This window comes from Ambystoma mexicanum, chromosome 5p (genome assembly GCF_040938575.1).
Source record: "Ambystoma mexicanum isolate Mex_15411 chromosome 5p, UKY_AmexF1_1, whole genome shotgun sequence".
Classification (NCBI taxonomy): domain Eukaryota; kingdom Metazoa; phylum Chordata; class Amphibia; order Caudata; family Ambystomatidae; genus Ambystoma; species Ambystoma mexicanum.
Window position 1 is genome coordinate 67,661,637 of NC_090930.1, and position 24,773 is coordinate 67,686,409.

A 24,773-nucleotide genomic window follows, 5' to 3' on the forward strand; every position below is an offset into this window, starting at 1 on the left:
CTGATGCCGTGGGACCCTCGTGCCAGCACGGTGGCAGAGGTCCACATGGTCATAAGCATGGCTGGTTGTGCCCCCACCACCCAATGGTGCTGGAGTCCTGTAGCACCATGGGGCCTGCCAGATGTCCAGGGCAGGCCCCCACCCCCATAGGCACAGGGCCTGCAGTGTGCTGATCTCTATAGCACTATGGGGGCCTGCCGGATGTCAATGGCAGGCCAACCACCACAATCCCAGCTCGACAGAGCTCACGACCAAGCGGCACCGTCCTCAGCAGCACGGGGCACGCAGTGCAGGCTCCTTGTACAAGACACGTGGAGAGCTGCAATGGAAAGGCTAGGGCTAATGGAACCCTCAATGCCAGTGTTGTGTCCGTGCCCACAGATGACATGCAGACTTTGGGTACATGTTTGTTAAATCTTCTTTTATTTCAGTTGATACATTAGCAACCGAAGTTGCTTCCATTGCCTTCCAATATTCTCTTTATTCCTTCTCTTCACTTTCAAACGCAAACTTTCTCTCTCCTTCTTCCAACTGGGCAGCCTCATTCTAGATGCCATCATAGGGTTCATATACTTCTAACTTCTTGACTGAGCGCAGCTCACTATGTAACAACTGGCACCCCTGATCCTAGACCTCTTCCTGTAGGAGCCCCTGTATTCGGCCTGGTGCTCTTCGCACTCGATACCTCCTCTCTCAGGGAACTAATCTTCTCCTTAAAGTTCTCATACCACCTCTTAGATGATGCAACTAAAATCTTCTTCTCCTTTCTCTTCCACCCACATGACCTCTCCCAGAGAATCTCCTACTGTGTCATCATCCATCACTGAATGTCACTTCCCTGTCTAACGCTCAACTCCTCTAAGACTGCAGTTATTTATCTCCCAGCCTCGAATGTCCCTCTTCTTCTCCACTCCCAAATGCCTTTTCCCCAAAACTCCTTACACCCCCCCTCCAGATATGCAACCTCAGGGTTCTCTTCAAAAGGGGCCTAAAGCTCAATAACTTCCCTCACATGGATTGCCACTGCCACCAGGATCAGTCCCATTCACATTTGCATGACCCACCCATTCTCACCATCCATGGCACATAACCTCTTAGCTCCACTCTGGCCCCCATCATCAACTTCGCCACCCAAACCCTGTACACTCTCTCGCAGTCGTCTCACGCCTCGCCTCACTACCTGCATGCCATCTGAATATGCATGTACAAGCACTCCTACTGCAACGTACTTCTGCTGCCACCCAAAACTTCACCACCCACCTGGCAGGCACTATCTAACACTACTATCCTCCTCGCAAACATAGATCTTGTACCCTATTCAATCGATCTGGAACTTGCTTATCCCAGTCACTCTTGGGCTTCCACTCCTACTGCTTTGCCCCCTTCTACTAGAATTGCCATCCCCAGACACCAAAAATACCATCAATATAGAAACATTCAAGTCAGCCCTCAAGCTGCACCTCCTTCACCTTGAAGGTGCCCGAAACCTTTCTGACAACATTACCCCCAATAGCCCCCCCCCCCAGCACTCTCAACTTACTGTGACCTGCTTGGAAATATCCCACCCCATTTGTCTGTGTATATGTCATGTTCTGTATCTGCCCCTAGTCGATGTGTTGGTTCATCCCTTCACCATCAGTTCACGTGCCAATAATCTGCTACTTTCTAGAGTAAGATGTGTCCTGGTACATGTGTTTCAATTCAAAAGATCATGACCTCAACAAGTACAAATACAAGCATTCCCCCGCCCTGTAATCCTCCATTCCACCAGCAATCCCAACCCCCTCCTTCTTGAATAATTCTATACACGTGGTAGGCACTCACCGTGCTGGTTCAGGTACTCCAGGCAGTGGAATATAGCCGTAGAAGCTGTGCTCGGTTTCTTCATCTTCACCTCTTTTTTGTCCTGGATCAATTTATGGGGCGAGGGGATGTCACACAGAACAGAGCACCAGTGAGAGAACTCCTCCATTGCGAGGAACACAAGCTCCCAGGGTCTGGAGGGTAAAGAAACGAAAAAGGAAAGGGATGGTCAGTGCCGTATAGGAACACTCTACCCGGTCAAAATGTATCATGCCTCTGTCTGCTCCCATGTTCATCTCGTAATTAAGTCTCGCGCCACAGCTTCCTGTGACTGAATACCCCACACAAGGCCCTGTTTGCCTGTGTCAGTTAACATTATGCTTTACTGCACCAGACAAAATAGCATCATACTACATGAACCTGGACACCTCATCATAATATCTGCCACCTCACCATTTGCTATCCTACATCATCATGCAGGACCCTTCCCAGTTTTACTCTATCAGCATTCCTCCTCGTGCAATTTCCCTCTTAAGCCCTATTTTAAAGGTATTTTTCTTTTGAGGAAAGGGGGACAAGAGTCATGGGGTTCTCATGAACACTGTTAAAAATGAAAATGAAAACAAAAATGAAGGGCAGTCACACTGATGCTCAACAGTATTGATTTACCATGGCTATTACTCCCATCGGTGGTACCCAATTTGCAACCTCGGACGGATCAATGTAAGAGTCAGCCTGGAGGTGTATTGAACTCTTGTCCAAGCAGCAGCTCCTCAGCAGAGATGTATGCGCTATGCGATGACCTATCTGCCCACCTGCCCTCAACAATACTTGGGTCTCTGAAGACCTGTCTTCAAATGAAAATCCTGAACCCTCCCAAAAATATGTGAAGGCAGCAAAATCTGTTAAAGTGTAAAAACAAATGGCCTCCAGGCTAACCGCCCTGATGTGTGTTAGGACAGTTTTTCTGAAGTCCAACTAAGGGCTTAGTAAAGCAATACATTACAAAACTCCACACTTAGTATGTGGTAGCGTAGACAGAGCAGCCAGGCTTATCTTAGGAGAGAGAGAGGGCTGTAGGAAGGTAAAAAGAACTTGTACTATACCAAGGGTCCAAAAGAAATGGTTACGACCCAAAGTATTATAAAAGGTTTATTATAAATACAGTCAGGCCAAGTTAAATCTTGGGGTAAGTACTTTGTCATAGAGTGATAAACACATTATGAAAACACAACACAATGCTTAAAGGTACACAGAACAAAGCATTAATAAACCTTGTTTAGAACACTAAAAGTATTTCTAGGCAAGTCAGACCTTATCATACACATTTAGTATAGGGGAGTACAACTATATGGTACTTTATGATTACTTTCAGTAATACAAGGGTAGTAGACCCTCTAAGTTATGCAGTGACAATCAGCATAGAAATCACTTAGTAAATCGACCTGCAAGTATACTTTTCTGAATGGTGGATCAGTCATTCAAGGAACAGTAGAAACCTATAACTATTATGCAGGTTAACACACAGTTATACTAAATTAATAAGACCTTTGGGTGTAATATATCATTACAGTTGCTTTTCAGCTCCGTGGAACACAAGACTAAGGTAAGCAAGAACTCTTTACACTAATTTAGGATTGCACCAGGCAGACCAAGGTCAGCTACACCTACAGAACACTTTTTAAGAATGGCACACAGCTATTCTAAGCAGGTGAAACCTAATTTTGTCATGTACTATTACAGTTGCTTTTCAGGTCAGCGCAACACAGGCTAAGGTGAGCAATAACTTTCAAACTTATTTTAGGATGGCCCAAGGCAGACAAGTAAATTTGTAAGGTAAGTAAGGACTTCATGAAACTATTTTAGAATAGCACAAAATCAATTCAGGGAAGCACAACCCAGGGTTACAAGTTTAGAAGACCAGCAGCTAATCGGGGTGTGTAAGACCTATATACTTTTTAAAAGAGCCTCCAGCTACTTAAAGGTAGGTATAAACCCTAAGACTGTTTTAGAATCTGTATAAGGGCAGACCAGGGAAAGCAAAACCCCAATGTTACACTTTAAACCTGTGGAGTACCACAAGGACCCTTCTTCTCCCCACTGCTCTTCAACATATACCTGATGCCAGCAATCAAGCGCATTAAAAAACATGACCTCACTTGCTACAACTATGCTGATGACACACAGATTGTCTACAAAATACAAGATACACAGGAAGGAAACACAACGCTGGAAGGTTACATACAAGAATTCTACAGCTGGATGAACACTAACAGCCTCAAACTCAACCCAGACAAAACAGAAATAATGATCATATCCAAAAGCGGGGAAAAGAATCACTACATCCCATGGCCGACTGAACTGGGAACAGCACAGACTCCTTCAACGATAGTTAAGGACCTTGAGAGTCTTAATGAACTACGAACTAACACCTGCGCGACAAGTAAACACTATTATCAAGACATTTTTCTTTCTCCTACATGCAGTAAAAAGGATCCTACCATTCCTCTTTCACCCACAAATCACTCACCATCATCGCACTCATCATGACCAGAGTAGACTATGTCAAAAGCCTATACCTTGGAATGCCAGAACGACTATTAAAAAAACAGCAGTGCATCAAAAACACTGTGTACAGACTCCTGCTCAAACTACCGCAAAGACAATACATTACCCCAGTGCTGAAATTGCTACACCAGTTACCAATAAAACAGCGAATAAAGTTCAAAACAATGAGCATAACACACAGAGCAATTCACGGCCAAGGAGCAGAGTTCCTAAAGAAGAAAATAACCATCTACCATCCAACAAGACCACTCAGATCAAGTAACGACATTCGCTTAGAACCAAAACCATACAATAAAAGAACATTTGGAGGATCATCCTTCTCTCACCTGGCAGCAATAACATGGAATCACCGACAAAAAAACAACAGCAACACAAGGTATCATCTGGAATTCAGAAAACTACTCCAAATGTGGCTCTTTGCTCCAGAAACATGAGGCAACGACGAGGAAGCATAGACCCAATGGGAAACAGGAATCCCAAGGACCCCTAAATTAATCATCCCTAACCAGAAGGCGGGGGCGGCGCCCAATCACCCATGTCCACATACCGCTAATCCACAGAGGAAACCTAGCTAGGTAAGATCCATACATTGGATGGGTAGGGAGGGACTATAATCCTCTAACCTAAACATCCTCAGCCCCAGCTAGGGGGAATACGCCGGCCTAAGCCAGATACACATACCACTAGAGTAACACAGAGGAAAACTGCCACTTCTCAATAGGCCTGCCAACTAGGCCGACAAACTACAATACCAAACACACATGGTAATCATAGATGTTGAGCACAGAAACGCAAAGACAAAGAGGTAAGGAAAACCCTGCTAACCCAATTCTCAACTTTCCGCATATACTTCTCATACAGAAACTCACACAACCACCTCTCGGCACAGCAATCCGCACACACTTCACCACATTGCAACAACAGACTAACAACACATGGGAATTTGCACAGACTGGAAAACCGCACTTAAGCTCAGCGAACAGTGCACACCGAAATGAAACTGCCAACAGGACATCACAACTCTCACTTTCCTATTCCCACTACACCCTACTAACTCCCCCACTCCTCCCTAGCTCCACACTCTCTTTTTCAGATCCGCCAGAGCGCCTGTGGACCACTCTGGTGGTAACGGTGCGCGGTACAAATACCTTTAACATTTAACATTACATATACTTTTTAAAGGCGCTACCAGCAACTTAAAGGTATGTATACACAGCTTTAGAATCTGAATAAAAAAAGACCAGGGAAAGCAAAACCCAGCTGGTGAACTTACACTAATATTCTGAAAGAAATGGTTAAGTGAAGTCAACAACATTACTTTTCGGGGAAGAGGCACAACCAATTCACAGGCGAGTAAAATAACCTTACATATACTTTCCAGAATGGCAGAACACATTCAAGGCAAGTAAGACGTTTTGTAAATCATTTACAAGTAAGTACACTTTTAAACACTTGTTCTCTTTTCTAGGCAACAGGCCCAATCCTTAGAAAGTCTTTCCCTTATTCTTGGAGCATGAGTATTCTCAGTGGCAGAAGGGGGGTCACTAGGTCTCTAGTGTCCAACAGTTTAGGATAGGCACAGAAGTATCAAAAGTCAGAGTTCCCAAGGAAGACTGTTCAAACAGTTACACTTTAGAGAGGTTGAAATGGTCCAGGGACTTCTGAGAAGACACCTTAGGAGGATTCCAGCAGTGGGCCTGGGTGGACTGGGTGAGGACTCCCAATCACAAGAAACACCCCAAAGCTACACAGGAATCACAAAGACTTAAGGTAGGTAAATACCCCACCCAACACAGTACCTCAGCACGGAAGAAGAATTGCAGCAGGGTAGACTCCAGGATCTGCAGCCAAAACCGAGTCAATGGATTCCTTTGTCATGAAGACGGAAGACAGGACACTGGAAGGGAGTTTTCAGCAAACAGAGAAGGCTAAAAGGCCTGAGTTTCTTCATGGCTGCATGTGGCTCTGTGGTTTTGGCACCATTTTCAGGAGCCAGAAGAAGACTGAATATTGCTGGTCGTATTCTCGTCACTTGCAAGGTCCAGCACTCGGTTGAGGGCACTTTCCTGACTCGATTCATGTCTCTGGAGGTAGTTTCATCTCAATTCGGAAGACCGTGCAATGCACACTGGCTTATGGTCCCAGGGTATTGGCTCATAATTCAGGTCTTCTTGAGTCTAGTGGATCTCACCAGACTCTGGGTTGGGGTTGTTGTATTCAGTGTCCCCAGGTTGCTTGGAAGGAAGTTCTGCAGCAGGCCCCGGTTACACAGCAGGCTCTCCGGTAGCTGGAAATTATCTTAGCCGCATTTTCTTCCTCTTCCTCTTCAGATCGGATTCAGCTCCAGTGGTCGACTTGTCAGCAGCTTCCAGGTTCAGAGTATTTAACAGGAACTACAGAACACCTGCAATCTCTCCCTGCATTTTACAGAAAGTGGCGGTCTTGCTGTCTAATCAGGACAGGCAGCCCCCCACTGGTTGTTTGTTCCTTTCAGGCAAGGTGAAAGAGTAAGGGCTGCAAAGTTTTTGACTCCTCTCTCCCTTCCTGCCTTCTCAAACACTCTGGAGCCTTGGCAGGGAATACAAAGGATTCCCACTGAAGACAAAACTCTGACTGAGGTCTCTCCTGCTTGGAATGGTAGGGGAACACCCCAGAAACTAAAAGCAAGCAGAAAATGGCGATTAAGAAGGATCCCACCATTTTAGAAAAAAGGTAGCCCTTCTGTGCATTACCAAGGCTGAATGAACAGCCTGTGAGTAAAAAGCAAACTTGCAATTTTAACAAAAATGTTACAGGTAAGTAAGAAAGAGGATACATTGTATCCCCCAGCACTCCACATAAGGTGGGGTGTGCTGGCTCACTGAGCCTCATCACGAGTTTGTCCAAGCCCTTAAATGCAGCGGTAACTGTATTACCGCCACATTTTAGGGCTGGCCAAATCACAAGTTGGGCGTGAAATGGCATTTTTACCTCCACTTTTTTGCTGGAGGTAAAAATTACAGTTTTTGGGACGCTTTCGGTGGTATTACCGTCGGTGCAATTACTGCCGATGGGAAAAGCGCTCCCCAACCCCATGGGCCCTACAGACCCAATGGGGGATGGGGATTTACCGCCCCCCGTAACTCGTGATCCGGTGCAAATTGCGCCAAACCGAGTTGTGGTAGCGCTATTAGCGTTGTGCAGTAAACCAGTGGTGTTACCGCCGGGATACAGCCGAAGTCGTGATGAGGCCCACTATATAAAATGTAAAGGGGGATGAAAATCCCTCTTTACTACTTGGGAACTGTAGTTCACCCAAGTACATGAAAGAGAAATTAACAGGGGAGCCCATAGGGGCAACCCAGCCTAAGCCCCAACGTTGTAGGAAACTAGAACTTCTACCATACACTATGGAGAGACATCAAAAGGTCACTCATAAAAAGAGTAAAAGGCTGGGTGACAGGGGAAAAAAATCCCCTCCACCTAGGGACAAGGTAAAGTAGTTACCTAGTCAAAGCAAAAAGTTCTGGGGTAGACACAGGTCAGGAAGGTTTATCATTGATATGAAAATCGTACCTAACAATGCACAACTTGCATCCTACCACGCTTACAACGCTTACCCTAGCCCAACAAGTTATGAAATGGCAGAAATCCCAGTGGAAACACCAGTACACATGAGGCATGCAAACACAGAGAAAAGGAACACAGCACAGGAAAAGACCCTTTTGCCAAGCAATCGCTTCCTGTACATTCTGAAAAACAAGAGCAAGCGGATGATGGAGGTGTTCAGTGTAGGAACAGCCAAGATCAGCTATCGGGGCTCTCGACTATTGGTAGTTGATCAGGTTATCTTATGGTTCCTTCATGCAAACCTGTGGAACCCTCAGTGTCCCTTTTAATTTCATTTAACGCTGATATATATATAGCCCTAATAACCACTCAGGAATCAAAGTGCTGCGGATTAAGAGCCAAGTTCCTATTTTAGCCCAAACGTTTTTTTGTCTAAATAACAGTAGATCATTGTTCAAGTGCAGATCCTCTCGAACAGAAATCTTGGGTTGGGCAGCCTGGACCTGACATGATTTACTGATAGCCTTTAATTAATAAAATGTATCTATCTTTTGTTACATGTACCTGTTTTGCTCTGCATTGTCTTGCTTCCAAGACAAGCACCTGGTCCCTGAGCTATCCTCCTGGCCCTTTTATTATTATTGTTATTATTATTAATATGGTATTTATGGAGAGCAGACCTAGCTTTGAGAAGCAACGGAGAGCTTTGCAGAGGTGTACAACAGTAAAGATGCATATCTGAGTGCCTTTCAGAGTTAACAACAGGACAGATATACAGCGGGGGGATGATACAGAGGGACAGAGAGGAGGGGTACAGCTGTACAGGGTGGCTGGGAGTAGGGGTTGGATGGCGTCTAGCAAGTCAGGTGGTGCGGGGTGCTAAGTGATGGCCTAGGTATTCAGGAGGACAGACTCCTTGAAGAGGTGGGTCTTCAGTTCTTTTCTGAATTGTAGGAGCATGGGGCTAGTCTGATGCTGATGTTGAGGAGGTTTCATAGTCTGGGGGATGTGGCCAGCAGGGATGTTAGAAGGATGCCTTTGTTCGGAGCTCCTTAGCAGATCCGACATAGAGAAGCTTTTCTGGAATCCAGAGGGTAATAAGCAAGTAAGCGAAGAACACAGAACATGCTGTAGAACCTGGGGAGGCTCTCTGAATAAGTGAAGAGAATTCTGTTGCTGCTGTTGTGCTGGAAGAAAGTGAAAGGCTGGCACTGAGCATGTCCAAAATGGCTGGCGCAATCTACACGCTCTGAATAATCGCGGATCGAAACGGGGGGACAAACAGACAGATCGATCGCTGAGATTGCAAAGACCTGGAGGCTCGGATCCTGCAGTGCTTGTGGTGCTGTGAGGGCAGAGTTGGATGGTGACGCCACGCACGATAATCCGAAGGAAGAAGCTTGAGTATTTAAAAGTGAGCCCCGTTCCCAGCAGAAGGTAGGACCGCTCGCCTGAGATCAGCACAGAGGTGCACTTCATGTGAAAGTGAGAGAGCATTGCCCTTGGCTAAAACGGCAAGGGCGAGCAGAGGCAAGAGCGCAGACCTGCCGGGGAAAGAAACTCCAAACATTTGACCATACACATATGGTACACTAAATCCTGCGCTGCATCTCATGCAGGGCAGTAGGGCTCTCCAATAACTTACGTAAAAGGGCTCTACTGCAGGGTGCTGATTGCTGGGAGTTAGAAGGTTGGCATTGCATACTCACAAAATGGCGGGTGCAATCAAGGAATGAACTGTAATAAGACGCTGCATGGACTGGTGGTGCTGGGACAGGGCATAAAACTGCAGGTGACTAATAGAGCGATCCCACTTGCACTCCAGGTGCTAGGTGAAGAGAGAGCACATCCTCGAGATATATCCTTGGTGACCCGAGCAGGGGGAGTGCACACAGAAGACCAGAGGAGATGGCATAGTGCGCTCCACAAGGAATATCTGAGCTTGGGCAGAAATATGATTGCACGCCCAATAAAAGGACTGTAAAGTGGGTCATGAGATAGAAGATAGGGACTGCTCCTAGGCAGAGTAAGAGAACAGTCTGCTCAAGAATTTGTTGCCCCAAAGGACAGAAAATAAAGGGACCATGCACATTAAAGAAGTGGACGCAGTGGTAGTGTACAAACCTAAGTGTGATACTACTAAACAATAATTAGGAGAGCAGGATATCCATATGCTGGAGAGAGACAAGAAAAGGGCCTCAACAAAATCACGGCAAACTAGAATGGATACGTTTGCTAAAAAGGGAGAGCCAAAACAAGACTCTAAATATGATATGGGGTGACCGAGAACAAACGACCACGGATCCCCCAATGAGGGAGCAGACGCCAGGGTGCTAGAAGCAATCGCATATCTGAGGTCGCCACTGGAATCCTGCATTGACAAAATTAAATGTGATGTGACCCTTCTGCGGCAGGATATGCAGAATCTGGCAAGCAGAGTGAGCGAGACGGAGGGAGAGGTAGAAGAAATGCCGACCACTACAAAACATTTGCAAATGACGGTCTGAGACTTAGACAAAGAAGGTGCAGCTGCTACAAGATCGGGCGGAGGACGCAGAAGGGGGAGAATGGAAAAGTATTATCAGGATCTTGGGACTACCAGAAGGGGCGGAAGGCAGAGACCCCACTACATATGTAGAAAACATGTTAATTCTTGAAATTGGCCCGGGAAAACTATTGCAAGGATTCATGGTGGAGAGAGCCCACAGAGCATTGGTCAGAGAGTCACCACAGGGCGCTACCAAGGCCAATTATTGCCAATATGCTAAACTTCAGGGATAAAGACAACATCCTGGCCTTCTCCAGAGAGAGGGGGGAGGAGAGATCAGGAGCGGATCTGCCATGCTGGCAATTTATCCGGATTATACTTTACAGGTCCAAAGAAGAAGGGGCCAGTTTATCCTGATGAAAGAAAGGCTCAGACAAGGGATACATTATATGTTACTATATCCTGCAAAACTTAAAGTAATACATAGGAGGAAGAGTGTTTTCTTTATACCCCTGAAGAGATCAATGCGTGGATGGACGTGAATGTGATGAAGCCGATGGCTGAGGAGAGGGACAACAACACATGACAATGTATAGAAGACAATAATGTCACACCAGGAAAGAAGACTTGGATGCAGAAATACCAGAGAGCGCTATAGCTAAGCGACTCCAATGGACGAAGCAGTATAGGGGCTTCTTTTTTATTGTTCTTCCAGTTTACTCCAGGGACCTTAGCACAGGGGTTAATGGACTAAGGACACAAGCCTGTATGTATAGTGTTTGCTTCCAGTTAGCCACTACTTCCCTTTGGAAGCATTGGTAGATACCAGTTGGTATCGACTCACCAGGTTCCTAGTAGTCTAGGACTAATTGGTGATTATGCCTCTAAAGAAAAGCTCTGATGGGTTGTTTGTTACAGTTCAGTTTCGGTTGTTCTGGTTATTACATGGCTTGATCATATATACCAATGACCGTCGGAGGTTCAGGACAGACAGGAGAGGTTGTGAATGGGGGCGCCTAGTATGTTTACTTAAGTGAGGTGCAACGGGGAAGAGCCGTGGAAACTGAAAAGGCAGAAGTACTGAAAATGTTGTCCTGTAATATCCGTGGACTGAATGATTATGTTCAACGGATTAGGGTGGTGTCATACATGAGGTGGAAAGGGATTGAAATAGCATTGCTGCAGGCAACACACCTCACGGCGGCAAGGCAGGTGAAGATCTTAAAGAAACGGGGAGGGAAAGGGTATGGGTCAGTTGAGTCTATTCTAGTTACGTGAGAGGTGTGCGTATTTGGATTGCCCCAACTGTCTCCTTCCGAAAGGTAGAGGTCTGCGCAGACACTGAGGGGAGGATGGTGTTAATGCATGGCTTTCTGTGCAAGGCAGAAGTGAACCTGATCAATATATATGCTCCCAATCAAGGCGCAACCACTTCTTACAGCTCCTTATACTAAAGGGTGGCCCCCTACCGAGGGTGAGGAAAGTTAAATCAACTCTGGTTTTATGGATACGTCTTTGGATTTCCAACAGCTACAATGGATTTATAACTTATTCTATAAAGATGCAGAATATATATCTCTCCCCCTTTGATAATGGTTACAAGGAGAGCTTCTATTCTGCCATCTTTGGTTTCCTTTAATTGCTGTTCTCTGGCGTAGGCAATTCAGGTTATATTCTACTTCTGCAAGTGATCTTTGTAAATCACGTTCACTTTGTTTGTCTATAATTGCCTTTCTTTGGCTGAGGTAATGCTGGTTAAAACATTCTTCTACATTCTTGCAACATGCCCCATTGATGCAGTAAAATAATCAATTGCAAAACGGATCCAAAGCGGAACAATATCGGGCAAAGTCAACCTGACCTATTACCTCCCTGGAGGTTCTGACAACTCCCTGAAGCAAACACCCATTGCAAGATCTGACAAAGCATGGAAACATGTTTCTGGCTCAGACTCAGATGGCTACAGATGGCTGAAGCTATGCGAGACCTGGGTGCAGGAGAACTGCTCTGCCCACAGTCACAGCATACATTTGGTTCAAGCCTAGGGATTGACAGAGGCTAACCAGATCTAGGAACCCTGCACGGAGTACATAACTGGCCAGACAGACAAAATTGCACTCAGTCAAACTAAACAGGGGCAAGAATCGTCTGTTTACAGCCCTATCTCAGCAACGATACTACCTTTATGGGTAGTAACCTTCTGAAACAAACTGCACGGTCAACACCAAGACATTTAATCCCCCTGATTCTCAAAGCAGTGAGACCGTAGCAAATTCCAGAGGCGAGAACAAAAATGCCCTGGCAAAACCTCAACACAACCACTGGACAGGAAACCAGACCTACAACTTTAGTAACATGAGACTGTATCCCAAAACCAGGATTCAAAATGCTGCAAATAAAAGATAAGGTGACAAGGGATGTGGTGCATGATAACGAAGCAAATCCTGGCAAACATGGACAAACTTATGCAAAAATACCTACATCTGCACAGATAAGCAAAGTTCACTTTTGGCAACAGGATAAAGTGGATCCCAGCTAACTCAGTTCTCAATCCCGACACTTATCCAAAGATCCTACAGAGAGAAATGGTCTCCATGGCGGGGTGTGATGATCTGATCCAGTGAGTTTAGCCTTGGAATTGCACCGTGCAGACATGGTAAACTACATTGCTTCTGAGAATTGAGGTACAAGAAGGACAAGCGAACCTCCTGCTTTATTCATGGCTCAACAAAGCCCTAGAGAAGGAATGTTTCAACCTGAAGCAACATGAGAGCATCTTTCTCCTCTTTAGGCAATCAGAAAGTATAAAATGTGGGTTCTAAACACCATTAGTGCTGGTTTTTGTCTCCTTTTAGAAAGTGTATAATCCAGGCTCTACGTACTACAGAAGCTGCATTCCATGGTTCTTCCTCACTCGGTTTCCAGTTCTCTCGCGAGCTCTATAGGAAGCTTGGAATAGTGGTGCTACACTCCTGCAAAAGTTACATTCTAAGCTTTCCTTTGTGACGTGCAAACACTGGGCCCTGTCAAGGACACATGGACAAGCCTCAGATGAGGCTTCATTTGCTTACCCTGGCACAAGCTCTAATTGCATAAGAGGCCTTGCTATAAGACTCTACCTTTTGCTTAGTGACCATTATACTCGTTCTAAGCCCTCACATTAAGCTTGGATCCACCAACCTGGGTGGCAGTCACCTACCCCACAAAAGAACGTGAAAACTTCAATACATGGTTGCACTTAATGCATCATGTGAGGAACTAGGAATAAGACTCAGACACAGAGGACTCATGGTGGCTGGCATACATGTTTATTAAACATTAAAGGGGTTGGAAAATGCCTCACTATCCCCGATCTAAGAGGTATTTCCCTACTTTAACCAAAACTAAGAGTCTGTCAGATGGCAAGATGTCCAAAGCAAAATGTTCCTGTGTCCAAAATCCTATCCTCTCCCTCGCCTTCTAAAAACGAACTCTACGGTGTTAAGGATATGGTTGTTGGCTTTTAAAAATGTTCAAGTTCAATAAAAGGTATAACTCTAACAAAAGTTCCAAATAGATAATCTTCACAGTTCCGGAGAAGGGCTCTCTTCCCCAGGTTTCCTTTCAGCAAAAACAAAAGTTCAAAAGGATAACCAAGTTCATTAAAGCCCAAGAGGATAACTCCCTCCTCTTGGAGTTGCAAACCACTGCAGGGGAAATGGCTCCCTTCCCCAGGCTTTTTATCACATTCAATATATTTCAGATCCTAAGGGCATGGGTCTTCCTTGGGATTCTCCTTCTAAGACAACACAACTTGGGTGTGAGGCCCAGACTCACAAAACACCTGGTATACTCCCCTGCCAGGTTCTCTCTCAGTTCTTTAAACAATTTGGGTGCGGGTCACAGACTCGCAAATCACCTCATATACTCTCCTGCCAGGTTTATTTGTATAGTTCCTTATGGGTGTGAATCCCAGATTCGCAGTTCGCCTGGTAAACTCTCCTGCCAGGACTTTTTGACTTCAATCTGTCTTTTTCACTCAGTCTAAGGGGGCATGGGTCTTCCCCAAGCTACTTCACGACAAAGTACTGATTTCTATGAGGACTGCTAGAGAGCAACCAATTCACTCTTTCAGGGTCTCTTTGCCTCAGTTTTGGTGTCCCATTCTTCTCTCTGGGTTCACTGACAACATATATGTCCTTTCACGCCACTCGTACGTATTCGGGTATTCGCCTCTGTGTTCGCTGGTCTCGAGCAGCATTCCCCAGTCAGCGGCACAAAGCATTCTCACTCCTTGCATCGGAACAAAGCCTCCTGGCTTCCAATTCCCGCCGCAACTTCCTTCATCAGGCGGTTCTGCCTTCAACCGGCACTACTTCACTACGCAGCCGGTCTGGAGCTCGCTTCTGACCTCTCCTCTCGCCAGCAGTGCTCTACGGCCCCAGCTCTCGGTCCCCTCTACTTTCTGGTCTGACCAACCAGGAGTGCTTGGGTCGGCTCTCTCTCTCACGGTCTCCACTCACCTGCCCTCCAGGTTCTCTCCCGGATTTGTGCATTGTCTGTGCTGCACTGCAACCAGCGTTTTTAGTCTGTTTCCAAGACGACTTTTGGAAAAAGGAAGCGCTCTCCATTTTCCCCGGAGCAGCCGATTTGAACTCCTGCCACCAGGCTGGGAAACGTCTTGGGCCAATCATTTCCTTCACACCACTAAACTGCGCATTATGGTTCACACTCTTTCTCATGGCAGTCCTCTCCCTCGTCCCAGTACATGCTGTTTTACTAGGTGCAAAATGTTTACATGTTCTGGCAGAAGCTTTTGCAGGATATTGTGGGGAGTTATCACAAAATGCCATCAAGGCATGGGGAATGGAGGGGATATGCCTAAAAGGAAACAAGTGATACCATGTCTCATCTGATGATGCAGTCCATCCCTCTGAGGGCCGCCTCCTCTCATGTGATCCTCCCTCACATAGTCACCCCCAGGGTCAGGATGAGGTAGCGGCTGCCGTCCCCTGGCCACATGAGGAGAGGTTACCTCTGGGAAAGGAGTGATGACATCACAATCATCTTTCTTCTTCTGTTTCCAGATTTGTATCCAATCAGCAATCTTGGAATGGATGCTCGAACTGCCTGTAAAAGGCTGCATTACCTTTTTGATCTGTAAACACTGAGCGCTGGGCAATGAGAGATGGATGAGCTCAGTGACCTGAAGTCCCAGGTGAGGCCTCCATTGATTCACCCTCTCCAGACTATCAGGCTCTATTGCGTGCTGCGTGACCTTTGTTTTCATTAGAGGCCCTTGCTTTCGGCTCATGATCACTTAATCAGGCGGTGGCCACCTACGACCCAATAGAGCCCTTTGGTACGTGCTCTAACGCGTCCATAGTCCATAGACGATCATGAATTCAGATGCCAACAAAGCCCCATAGCAGAAGCATAGAAAGAGGGGACCAGACGACTCTTCAAGCTGGGCCTTTTCATAACTTCATACACCAACCTATCAATTGACGTAAAGAGGGACCCAAAGGGTGAAAATAAGCCCCTGTATATTAGAAGCGGCATTCCACAGCCAAAGGTGTTGAGCATTCCCGTTCCTAATGACTTTCTATTCTTTCCATGTGACCGCAAACTATGTAATGTAGTTTTGTTTTTGATTTGTAGTTGCTACAATTCTTTGACAGATCTTTTATTTTTTACAGCCATTACTAAGATATCTTATTTTAACACCCTCTCTTTGTTGTACTGATTTTGCTTGAAGTATTTTGCTCAATGAATCTTAAATTGGTGTCCCCATGCGGCCAAATGGTTTTATAATTGCATTCACCAACTCTCAGTGGACTTCGGTGTAGCTGCATTTCCTAAGACATACCTGCATCTCTGGTAGCAAAGATTCCACACCCTGGACAAGCATTTACCATTCATAGAAATTACCCTAAATCAAAGAATGTAGAGAACGGCACTTTGCTCAGCTGGGGAACCCACTTATGAAATTAACTGATTCAAATGGTACGTGCTTGGCAAGATACAATCATAAAGGAAAGGCCACATTGACACGGTACTAGTTAAGAAACACAAGGAAATTAAAACCACGATCCATAACCCTCCACCTGCTGCTTGTGTGACACTGGGCCTTGCAACTAGAGTGGGCACAGTAGGCAGAGCACAGAGCAGGAGGAACAAACCCCAAAACACAAAGGATATGACTATCAGGTAAGTAGAAGAGGGCATTTCAGGGTCGCTGCCTTCATTTGTGGAGTCCTTAGGAGGCCTCCTAAGGCATTCAACACTGGACGAGACACTTTGAAGCAGAGGTACTGAGTACATTGTACATATACATATCTCAGAGATGCACACTGTAAGGCCGCAGAAGTACGAGTCGGACACAGTGATGGCATCTCTGTTGGCAAACACCTTTATATATAAAAGTAAAAGAAACCGAAAACCTATCTTACCCTACCTCTATGACAGGTTGCTCTACCTCAACAAAAATACCATGGCTGTCCATAAAACAAAGTGTCTACCGCCCTGTGTGCAAACCTATTTCCATCCCTCCGAACACTAGACCTATGAAGGAGAACTGGGTCTCTTATTAATCAAGGAGGAGGCTACACTTTCGCTGGATATGAATTAGATTGTTCAGTTCATAATAGGAAACACAAGGAGCAAAACTTTAACTTAAAAGTTCTTTCCCTTGAATGTTTTTCCTCTTGACTGTTCTTCAAAACATATACAAATCACAGTTCTGAAATGCCAAAATGGAGTCCCTTCGCCTGCTCCCTCAAGCTGACCAATGTAGTGTCAAGTCTGGTTCACTATCCTGCCAGACTTGACTGTAGATTTTCAACAACACAAAACACAAATTCCAAGGATCAGGGGGGAGTCTCCTCCCCTGCTCCTCCTCCAACTTATAAATGTAGCACCAAATCGGGTTCACTATCCTGCCAGAGAGGACTGTAGATTTCCAAAACACATCCAAAACACAAAACACTGTTCCCAGGTTTCAGGGAGGAGTTTCTTCCCCTGTTCCTCCTCCAGTTCACAACTGTCACCTCAAATCTGGTTACCCATCCTGCCAGACTTGACAGTAGAACTTAGAATTCTAGAAAATGTCTCTTTTCCATGCACTGGGTCCTCAACCCCTTGGTTTGGCTTCTAGCACTTTTCTTTCTTTTTTATATGGTTCCCAGTCCCCTTTGGGTGGTTTCAGGATTTCCACAACTTGCTCTGCAGTTTGTTTCTCTTCAGTGTGGGTCCCGGACCCCATTAGATTACCATGGGACCTCCCCAACTTGATTTAGGCCTCAGCCCGTAACCCTTTGCTTCTTCAGGCTTGTGTGGTTCCTTGACCCCCATTATGTATGCTTTGCCGACTTCATATGGGTCCCAGACTCTGGTGTATTGCTTCTGTTGGACCTATATCCCTTCTTCGCTTAGTGACCAATCGAACAGACCTGGTGTACTCTCCTGCCAGCATTGTGTCTCACTTTTTGTTCCAGCTTTAGTAGTTATCTTGTTATCCTTTTCTGTCTCCCAGGATATTAGTATGTGTCTCTTTACTTTCTTTGGCCCCCTCGTGTCCCACCAGCTGGCCCAACCCTTTCCCTATCTCTGGGAAATGCAGTCACGGTCCGGTCTGTCCTGGGATTGGAGCGGGGCTTTGTTGTTGCTTCCACGGTCAGCGCTCTGCTCTCAGAGACTCTGCATCAGTAGGTTCTCTCGCGTCCTCGACTGCACTTTCTTCGGCTTTGCCAGTCAGGTTTTCTCCTTCCCCGACACCGGTTAAGGTCCTACTCCACGGACCTAGGGGAGACACTTGTGCCTCATAGAGAGCGTCTCATCCTCTTCTCCACGGGTCTCTCGCCACGGAACTGGCATTCCATTCCTCGCTGCTCAGGGCTGGCTTGACGAGGTATAGAGTCCTTCTGTTGTTTTTATTACCAACCCTGCCTCTAGTAAGCTATACCGCGTATATGTTGGTTTCGCGGTGGGCTCTGGCCGCTCTGGTTGATCTTTGTGCCAGTGATTGCATGCACTCCACCTAGGTAAGGCTCACTCTTCCTCATCCCAGTATGAAGGAGTGAATCGGATCTTCTACTCTACAGAGGCAGAGGTACATAGAGGTGTGAGGGGCCATAGGGGGACAGAGGGGGGACAGACATGAAGGGGGCAAATACTGTATTCTCCCTAGGTCATCATCACTAGTCCCATGCAGGACTTCCCTTCCCATGAGATCCACCCACTGAGTACCACCACCAGGGGAACTAACGGGTAGCAGGCTCACATCCCTGGCCGCATGGGAATGGGCTCCCCCATGGGAACAGTGACAATACCCTGGGATTTGTCACAATAGATACATATATACAGACATAATACATACAACATATAACAGCTAAGGAACATTAAACCTGTTTGTCTCTTTGTTCCACCATCTCTGACCCTAAATGATCTCCACCTTTGCAATTTTGTCTTATACAGTTATGGCAATATCCCTGCATGTTTCCGTATCATACTTCATTCCAGTTGCATCAATGTTTGCTATTAATTAACCCCAAATTAGGCTGAAGGTTAGCGTGACATGTATCCGCTAGCGCTAGCGTGGTCAAGCCAGATCTGGTTCTCAAGGGGCCCGAAATGATGCCTAAACCTTGCACCTCTGAACCAGCGACTTGGCCTGCAGTCTTGAAGTACCATTCCTTTGCCTTGGAGACTCTAGGCACAAACAACAACAACCCACCAAGACCCTATAACTAACCCCAACTTACCCCAACTTACCTCTCCTTAGTTTGGATGCTCATCAAGCATGCTTCCACATTAAACCCTAAGGGGGAAAAAGAAAAAAACAGTGGGTCACAGAGCGAGGTTTAGAGAAAGGGGAGCAATGGTGTTGTGCAATTCTGGAAGGGCCACATGGGGTAAGGCTGGTGCTGCTGGTTACTGATGGGAGCACACAAGAATATACGCATATGAGTGAAAGGAGAATACAGACTCACAGGAGGTTCTCGGGTACACTATTTTGCACTGTAGGAATTACATTAGGCCACAGAGCAGAGCATAACAAGAAGAAAGAGCATAAGGTGCTGTAACAAACCATGCATAAAGAATAAAGAATGTTCCAGATCCAGTCCCTAGCCCTCCGTGGCAGTATTTACACACATGGATCTTCAATTTGGAGGCAAATGTGGGGTATTTCTACTGTAGAGGCCATTGTCCTATCTTGGTGTCACAAATGATTGGCGTTAACTTAAAGCGGCATTCTTTGCAAAGGCCGTCTTCTATCCCCTCTGTGACAGACCACTCAGTATGTGCGGCCAGGTTCTTTCTGCCTCTCTTCACAAGGGATATCCCAGTGAACCACACTTTCTTTCCCACTTTTTAAAACAAGCAACAGGTGATCCGCACAGTCACAAGAGCTCACTGTCTCCTACTTTGTGGAGGGCCATCAGATGAATCGCTTATTTAGGGAAGGTGTTTTGGTTCTACAATAACTGGAGGCTGCCTACATATTGTCTACATTAGCTCACAGGAACTGGTGCACAAAGTAATTATCCTGGAGGAAAATAACTGAATAGAATCCAGTGGTGCAGAAGACACAACACATTTGTCTCGGGAGGATAGCAACGTGCTTGCCTTGGAAGCAAGACGACACTGTGCCACACAGGTTCGATCCCCGGGCCCGTGCTTAGAAACCTCTGGGTATTAAGCGTGTTATAAATAACTTATAATATCATAACCAGGTCTGTGTGTGAGCCAATATGTGTGACTCCCTCCACCAATAGTTTATTTGAAGATTTTACTACAATTGAAATTGAAAATTCAGTGGTTTCAGTGGCAAACTTGACTAAACCTCTTAATCGTCTCTTATGCACTGATATTTTAGAACTGATCAATGATCCAACGAAAGTTGAGAAGAAACTATATGATAAGAGATTGGTGTTTAACCACGGATATGACAAATTCCTACTCACAATATATTGAATTTTCAATGTTTATTAGGAAAAGGATTCTTTTATCAACTTATATTTATTTCCTTATAATAAATTGAGGGGATGGTACATCAGATTTAAATTAAAGCAACTCCCAACACTTGATTGTCCCGTGTCAAGAATGGCTATTCCAAAAGCTAAAATAACATTCAGATGGTGTGGTAATGAAAAGGAAATGGATTCCCAAAAACACCTTGGCCCTCATTACGACCCTGGCGGAATTCGGAAAACGATGGCGGAAATGCAATACCGCCATCGAATAGCGCTCGGTGCGACTATGACCCGTCACCGCAAAGTACGAAGCCATTAGCGACACCGTAGTGAACGCCAACGCTAACTGCACCAAGCACGCGCGCGCGCGCCATGCAAAACCGTAAACACCACCATGGCGCAAGGGTACGCCAATTCCGACCCTAGCGGACATGTACCTAACGCCATCAAGCATGGCGGAATGTACCATTCCGCCATGGTGAGAAGTACGGCATCGCGAATCAACCGTAAACGGCCCCACTGAGTGCCTGTACACCGCTCCCTGCCTACAAAGTACAACTCCCCGTAGGTGCAATGAAGTCACAATGCAACCATTGAAATGTACAAGTCACCCATGCATGCCAACGAACAAATGAAACACAAGAGGGGCCAATGGGAGCTGCAGGGCACAGATGGCACGAATACAGAAGCCATCCCAATGGACATGACCACAGTCCCCCACCAAGAAACGCACGCAAACACAGGCACCTGTGACCAGCAATATTCCGAAAATCACATCATTCCACCAGTCCACCTGGCTGACCGGCATCTGTTACACAAAACCCAATCCCCCGCCCCTGAGCATGACAACATTCAAACAGTCATATTGGCAGCCCCCATCCCTGACCTCACGGGCTTCGTAGGCAAACGCGCCCAGTACAGTACCACGCAACTAAACTCCGAAGCTGGAACCCAATGCAGATCTCCTCACAATACATCGCTCCCCAAATAGGAATATGCCACATCACTTGCAAAGAAGAACGCTACACGGGCCAAATCAGAATAGAAATTTAATGCACAACAAAATCACCAAGCCCATACAGCCATCAGGCCATGAACTCCAAAACACATTTCACCATTGTGGGCTGCATCCGCAAGAAATGACCAGCCACTACTTGCGTGACCCCCTGTTCCATCATGGTACACAGAGCCACATTCACGTACGAAAAGGCAACATGGAAGCGCACAGAACCGCAGGGCCGTCCCAATGGGGAGGCACTAGTCCAGCTGAAAGGCCGAAATGTTGCTCCGAGCCACCAGTACTGCGTAAGGGCATGTGGCCCATTGGCGATCGTCCCATAAGATCGTAATGCTGCTCCACTGATTAACACGAAGCAGCAGGTGTCGGGAGTAAAAGCCATCTGCAGGAGTGGCATACAGATGGCAGTGGCAAAAGGGGAGGAGATACCTGTCAACCAAAAGAAAAGAAAAAGAACAGAATGGCCATCAGAACTACATTCGAACAACTCACTTCAATGATCACACTAAATCCACAGCCATATGCATGCTAGCCCACTCCAAAGGTTCATCACCACCCAAAAACCACTTGCGACTCATAACTATCTATATCGAGGTGTAAACACCATCACAAACGAGTGTACCTGTGCATGCGTCTGTCAAAACAGAATCCATCAGATGGGATTGGTAACGTGCATGGACACAAGTGTCTGAGGGCGCGTCGAGACAGGGAGGGCTCAACAAGGCCAGATAGACGATGGTCCCACTATGGCAGCCCTGCATCACATAGCGTAGGGGAGGCGGATAGATTCCAAGAAGCCCTGTACATGGCAAACTCTGTATCAAATCACCTGCCCATGCATCCATTCATCATTCCCTCATCCCGGGATTAAAACGCCTGAATATTTACTCACATAACATTAGAAATATCCATTGAGTCTGTGCGTTATGCAGCCTGCAAAATCCACAGTGCCCCAGCCCGTAATTCCAGTGTAGTGAAGTAACATGTATTTGGGAACGTCCGGCCTCATCGCCCACGTCGCCATTGCGCATCCCAAACCATTCAAATCAATCATTGCATCCTCGCCATGGCCCCTGTCCCAAGGACATTGAACAATAGTACGTTATATTTGCAGTCAGACCTGTGGGCATTTCCTCGCCGCTAGCTGAAAACCGAAAGCGCCGCCCTTCGAATTCCTCATTTGCAACATCACGTCGAAGAGGCATCTGTGGCCGTTTGAAATCACTAATTAATCCATCGAGTGCGGCTGTGTGTGAAAATGGCAACTGCCTTCACCCACAAATGGGACGCCCCGCCCATCGTTGCAACTCGGTACAGTGATGCATGAGTGTCCACCGTTACTCGAGTACTACGTTCCACTGACCCTTCACAAGTCTGTTCGCGACTGCACAGATAGAATGTGAAACAATGGGACCACAGCAGAATGAACATATCAACCAATGTTACACGGCCATCGGGTACAAATACATGATTGCAATAGCAAGATGCCATTCGACGAATTGCAGCGTTGTGTGCGGGACGTGCTCGGCCAAAGGGGAGAGCAGTTTGCACAGGTGGAATGAATCACCACAGGTGGAGGCCATACAGCCTGAAAACACATAAATTGCACACCCAGTCTCCTCCCACAACCACACCGAAATGCTACCGGCAGGACTCGCGATGTTGGCCCTGGGGGACATGATAGCACTGCAAGTACTCCAACTCCAAGAAGAAGACGAACACCAACTACAACCGGCCACACGGAGGAGACGCAGGAGGAGGAGGAGGGCAAGGCAGGGCCAGCAAGGGCCGCCAGCACAGCCACTACCACCACGCAGGCAGCCCGCAATCCCACGCCTCCGAGCACATCCGTTCAACCTCACTGATGAGCAGATCCACACCCTCTACCGTCTGGACCGGGACACCATAGCCACCATTGTGGACATGACACAGGCTGACCTTGTCAGCATGATAGATAGCCCAACCGCCATCCCACCCCTACTGAAGGTGGTGTCTGTACTACACTTCCTGGCCACAGGCACCTACCAGCACACAGTCGGACAGTTGCATGGCATTTCTCAGCCACTGTTCTCACGGACACTATTGCAAGTGCTCGATGCCCTCCTGCAGCACGCAGACGACTACATCTCCCTACCACGCTCGGAGCAGGAAATTACCAACACAAAAGTGGGATTCCATGCACTTGCCGGCATACCGGGTTGCATTGGTGCCATCGACTGCACCCATGTGGAATTGGTCGTCCCACATGCCATGGAGGCCCAGTACCGCAACCGAAAACAATTTCATTCTCTGAATGTACAAATGGTGTGTGACTCCAACAGGATCATTACACATTGTTGTGCCAGATTCCCTGGATCAACCCATGATTCTATGGTCTTGAGGAACTCTACAATACCACGCTACATGGAGCGACACGCAGGGAACAGATCCTGGCTACTCGGTGAGTCTCATTACATGCATGATAATGTGGGGTATGTGATTCGGCAATGACCTGGCAGGAAGGGGGGGGGTGTGCGTACGTAGCAATGGCATTCCACATCATACGTTTATCGTCCACATACAGGTGATGCTGGATATCCACTGAAGAGATGGCTCCTCACACCAGTCCGGAACCCACGGGACCAGCATGAGGAGGACTACAACCATGCCCACTCACGTACCCGTGTAGTCATTGAACAGGCATTCGGCCTACTGAAGGGTCGTTTCCGCTGCCTCAGCAGGTCTGGCGGGGCACTCCTGTACCGCCATGAGAAGGTTGCAAAGATGGTGATGGCATGTGTCATGCTCCACAACATGTGCGTACGTAGAAATGTGCCCATGCCCCCTGACGCAGAACTGCAAGCACCTGATGATGGTCATGATGAGGGTGGGGATGTGGCAGCACCTCAAGGAGTCTGCGAGGCACCGGAGGGCCGTGACATTCGTCAGCATCTCATTGATGTATGCTTCTAGCACTCACGCCTGGTGGCTGATACATGGACACGGGACTCGTGGCACTGTGTGTGTCTGGGACATGCACAATATGGACTGTACGCCTATGATGGCCTAGTACACAAAGATCAATGTCCACACATCTCATTGGTTGATCGTGCACTGTTTATGGCATATGTGATATCATGTTGTACACCCTATCGACCCGCCACCCAAGTGAGCCCAACACACCCCCTCCACCCTCCTACCTCCCCCCCGAACACCAGTGTCCAAAGATGCTCATTGTCAGTGGGCAGTCACTATTGCAAGCCCCCTCTGCGGGTATCAGGGGCACCCCTGCCTGTGGAGCGCAGGTTCCTCCCAGATCTACGTTGGGGGCTGCCCTGGACGGAACTTGCAACGGATGATGTCTCTGCCTGCTCACGTCCATGCATGTCCCTAAGGGTTTGCGAGAGCTCAGTGA

General features: G+C 46.9%; 1 protein-coding gene across 3 annotated transcripts in view; it reads right to left on the bottom strand.

Annotated features, from left to right (window-relative positions):
• LOC138480733 (arf-GAP with Rho-GAP domain, ANK repeat and PH domain-containing protein 1-like) overlaps positions 1 to 24,773 on the bottom strand; it is a 691,830-nt gene that overhangs the window by 78,328 nt on the left and 588,729 nt on the right. For all 3 annotated transcript variants that reach the window (XR_011274121.1, XM_069612452.1, XM_069612453.1), the window contains 2 exons: positions 19,160 to 19,205; positions 1,825 to 1,997 (listed from right to left, as the gene is read on the bottom strand). Coding sequence is in view for 2 of the 3 variants with exons in the window: in XM_069612452.1 (XP_069468553.1) it covers positions 1,825 to 1,997; positions 19,160 to 19,205 (219 nt within the window). In the remaining variant the exon portion in view is untranslated. The remainder of the gene's footprint in view (positions 1 to 1,824; positions 1,998 to 19,159; positions 19,206 to 24,773) is intronic.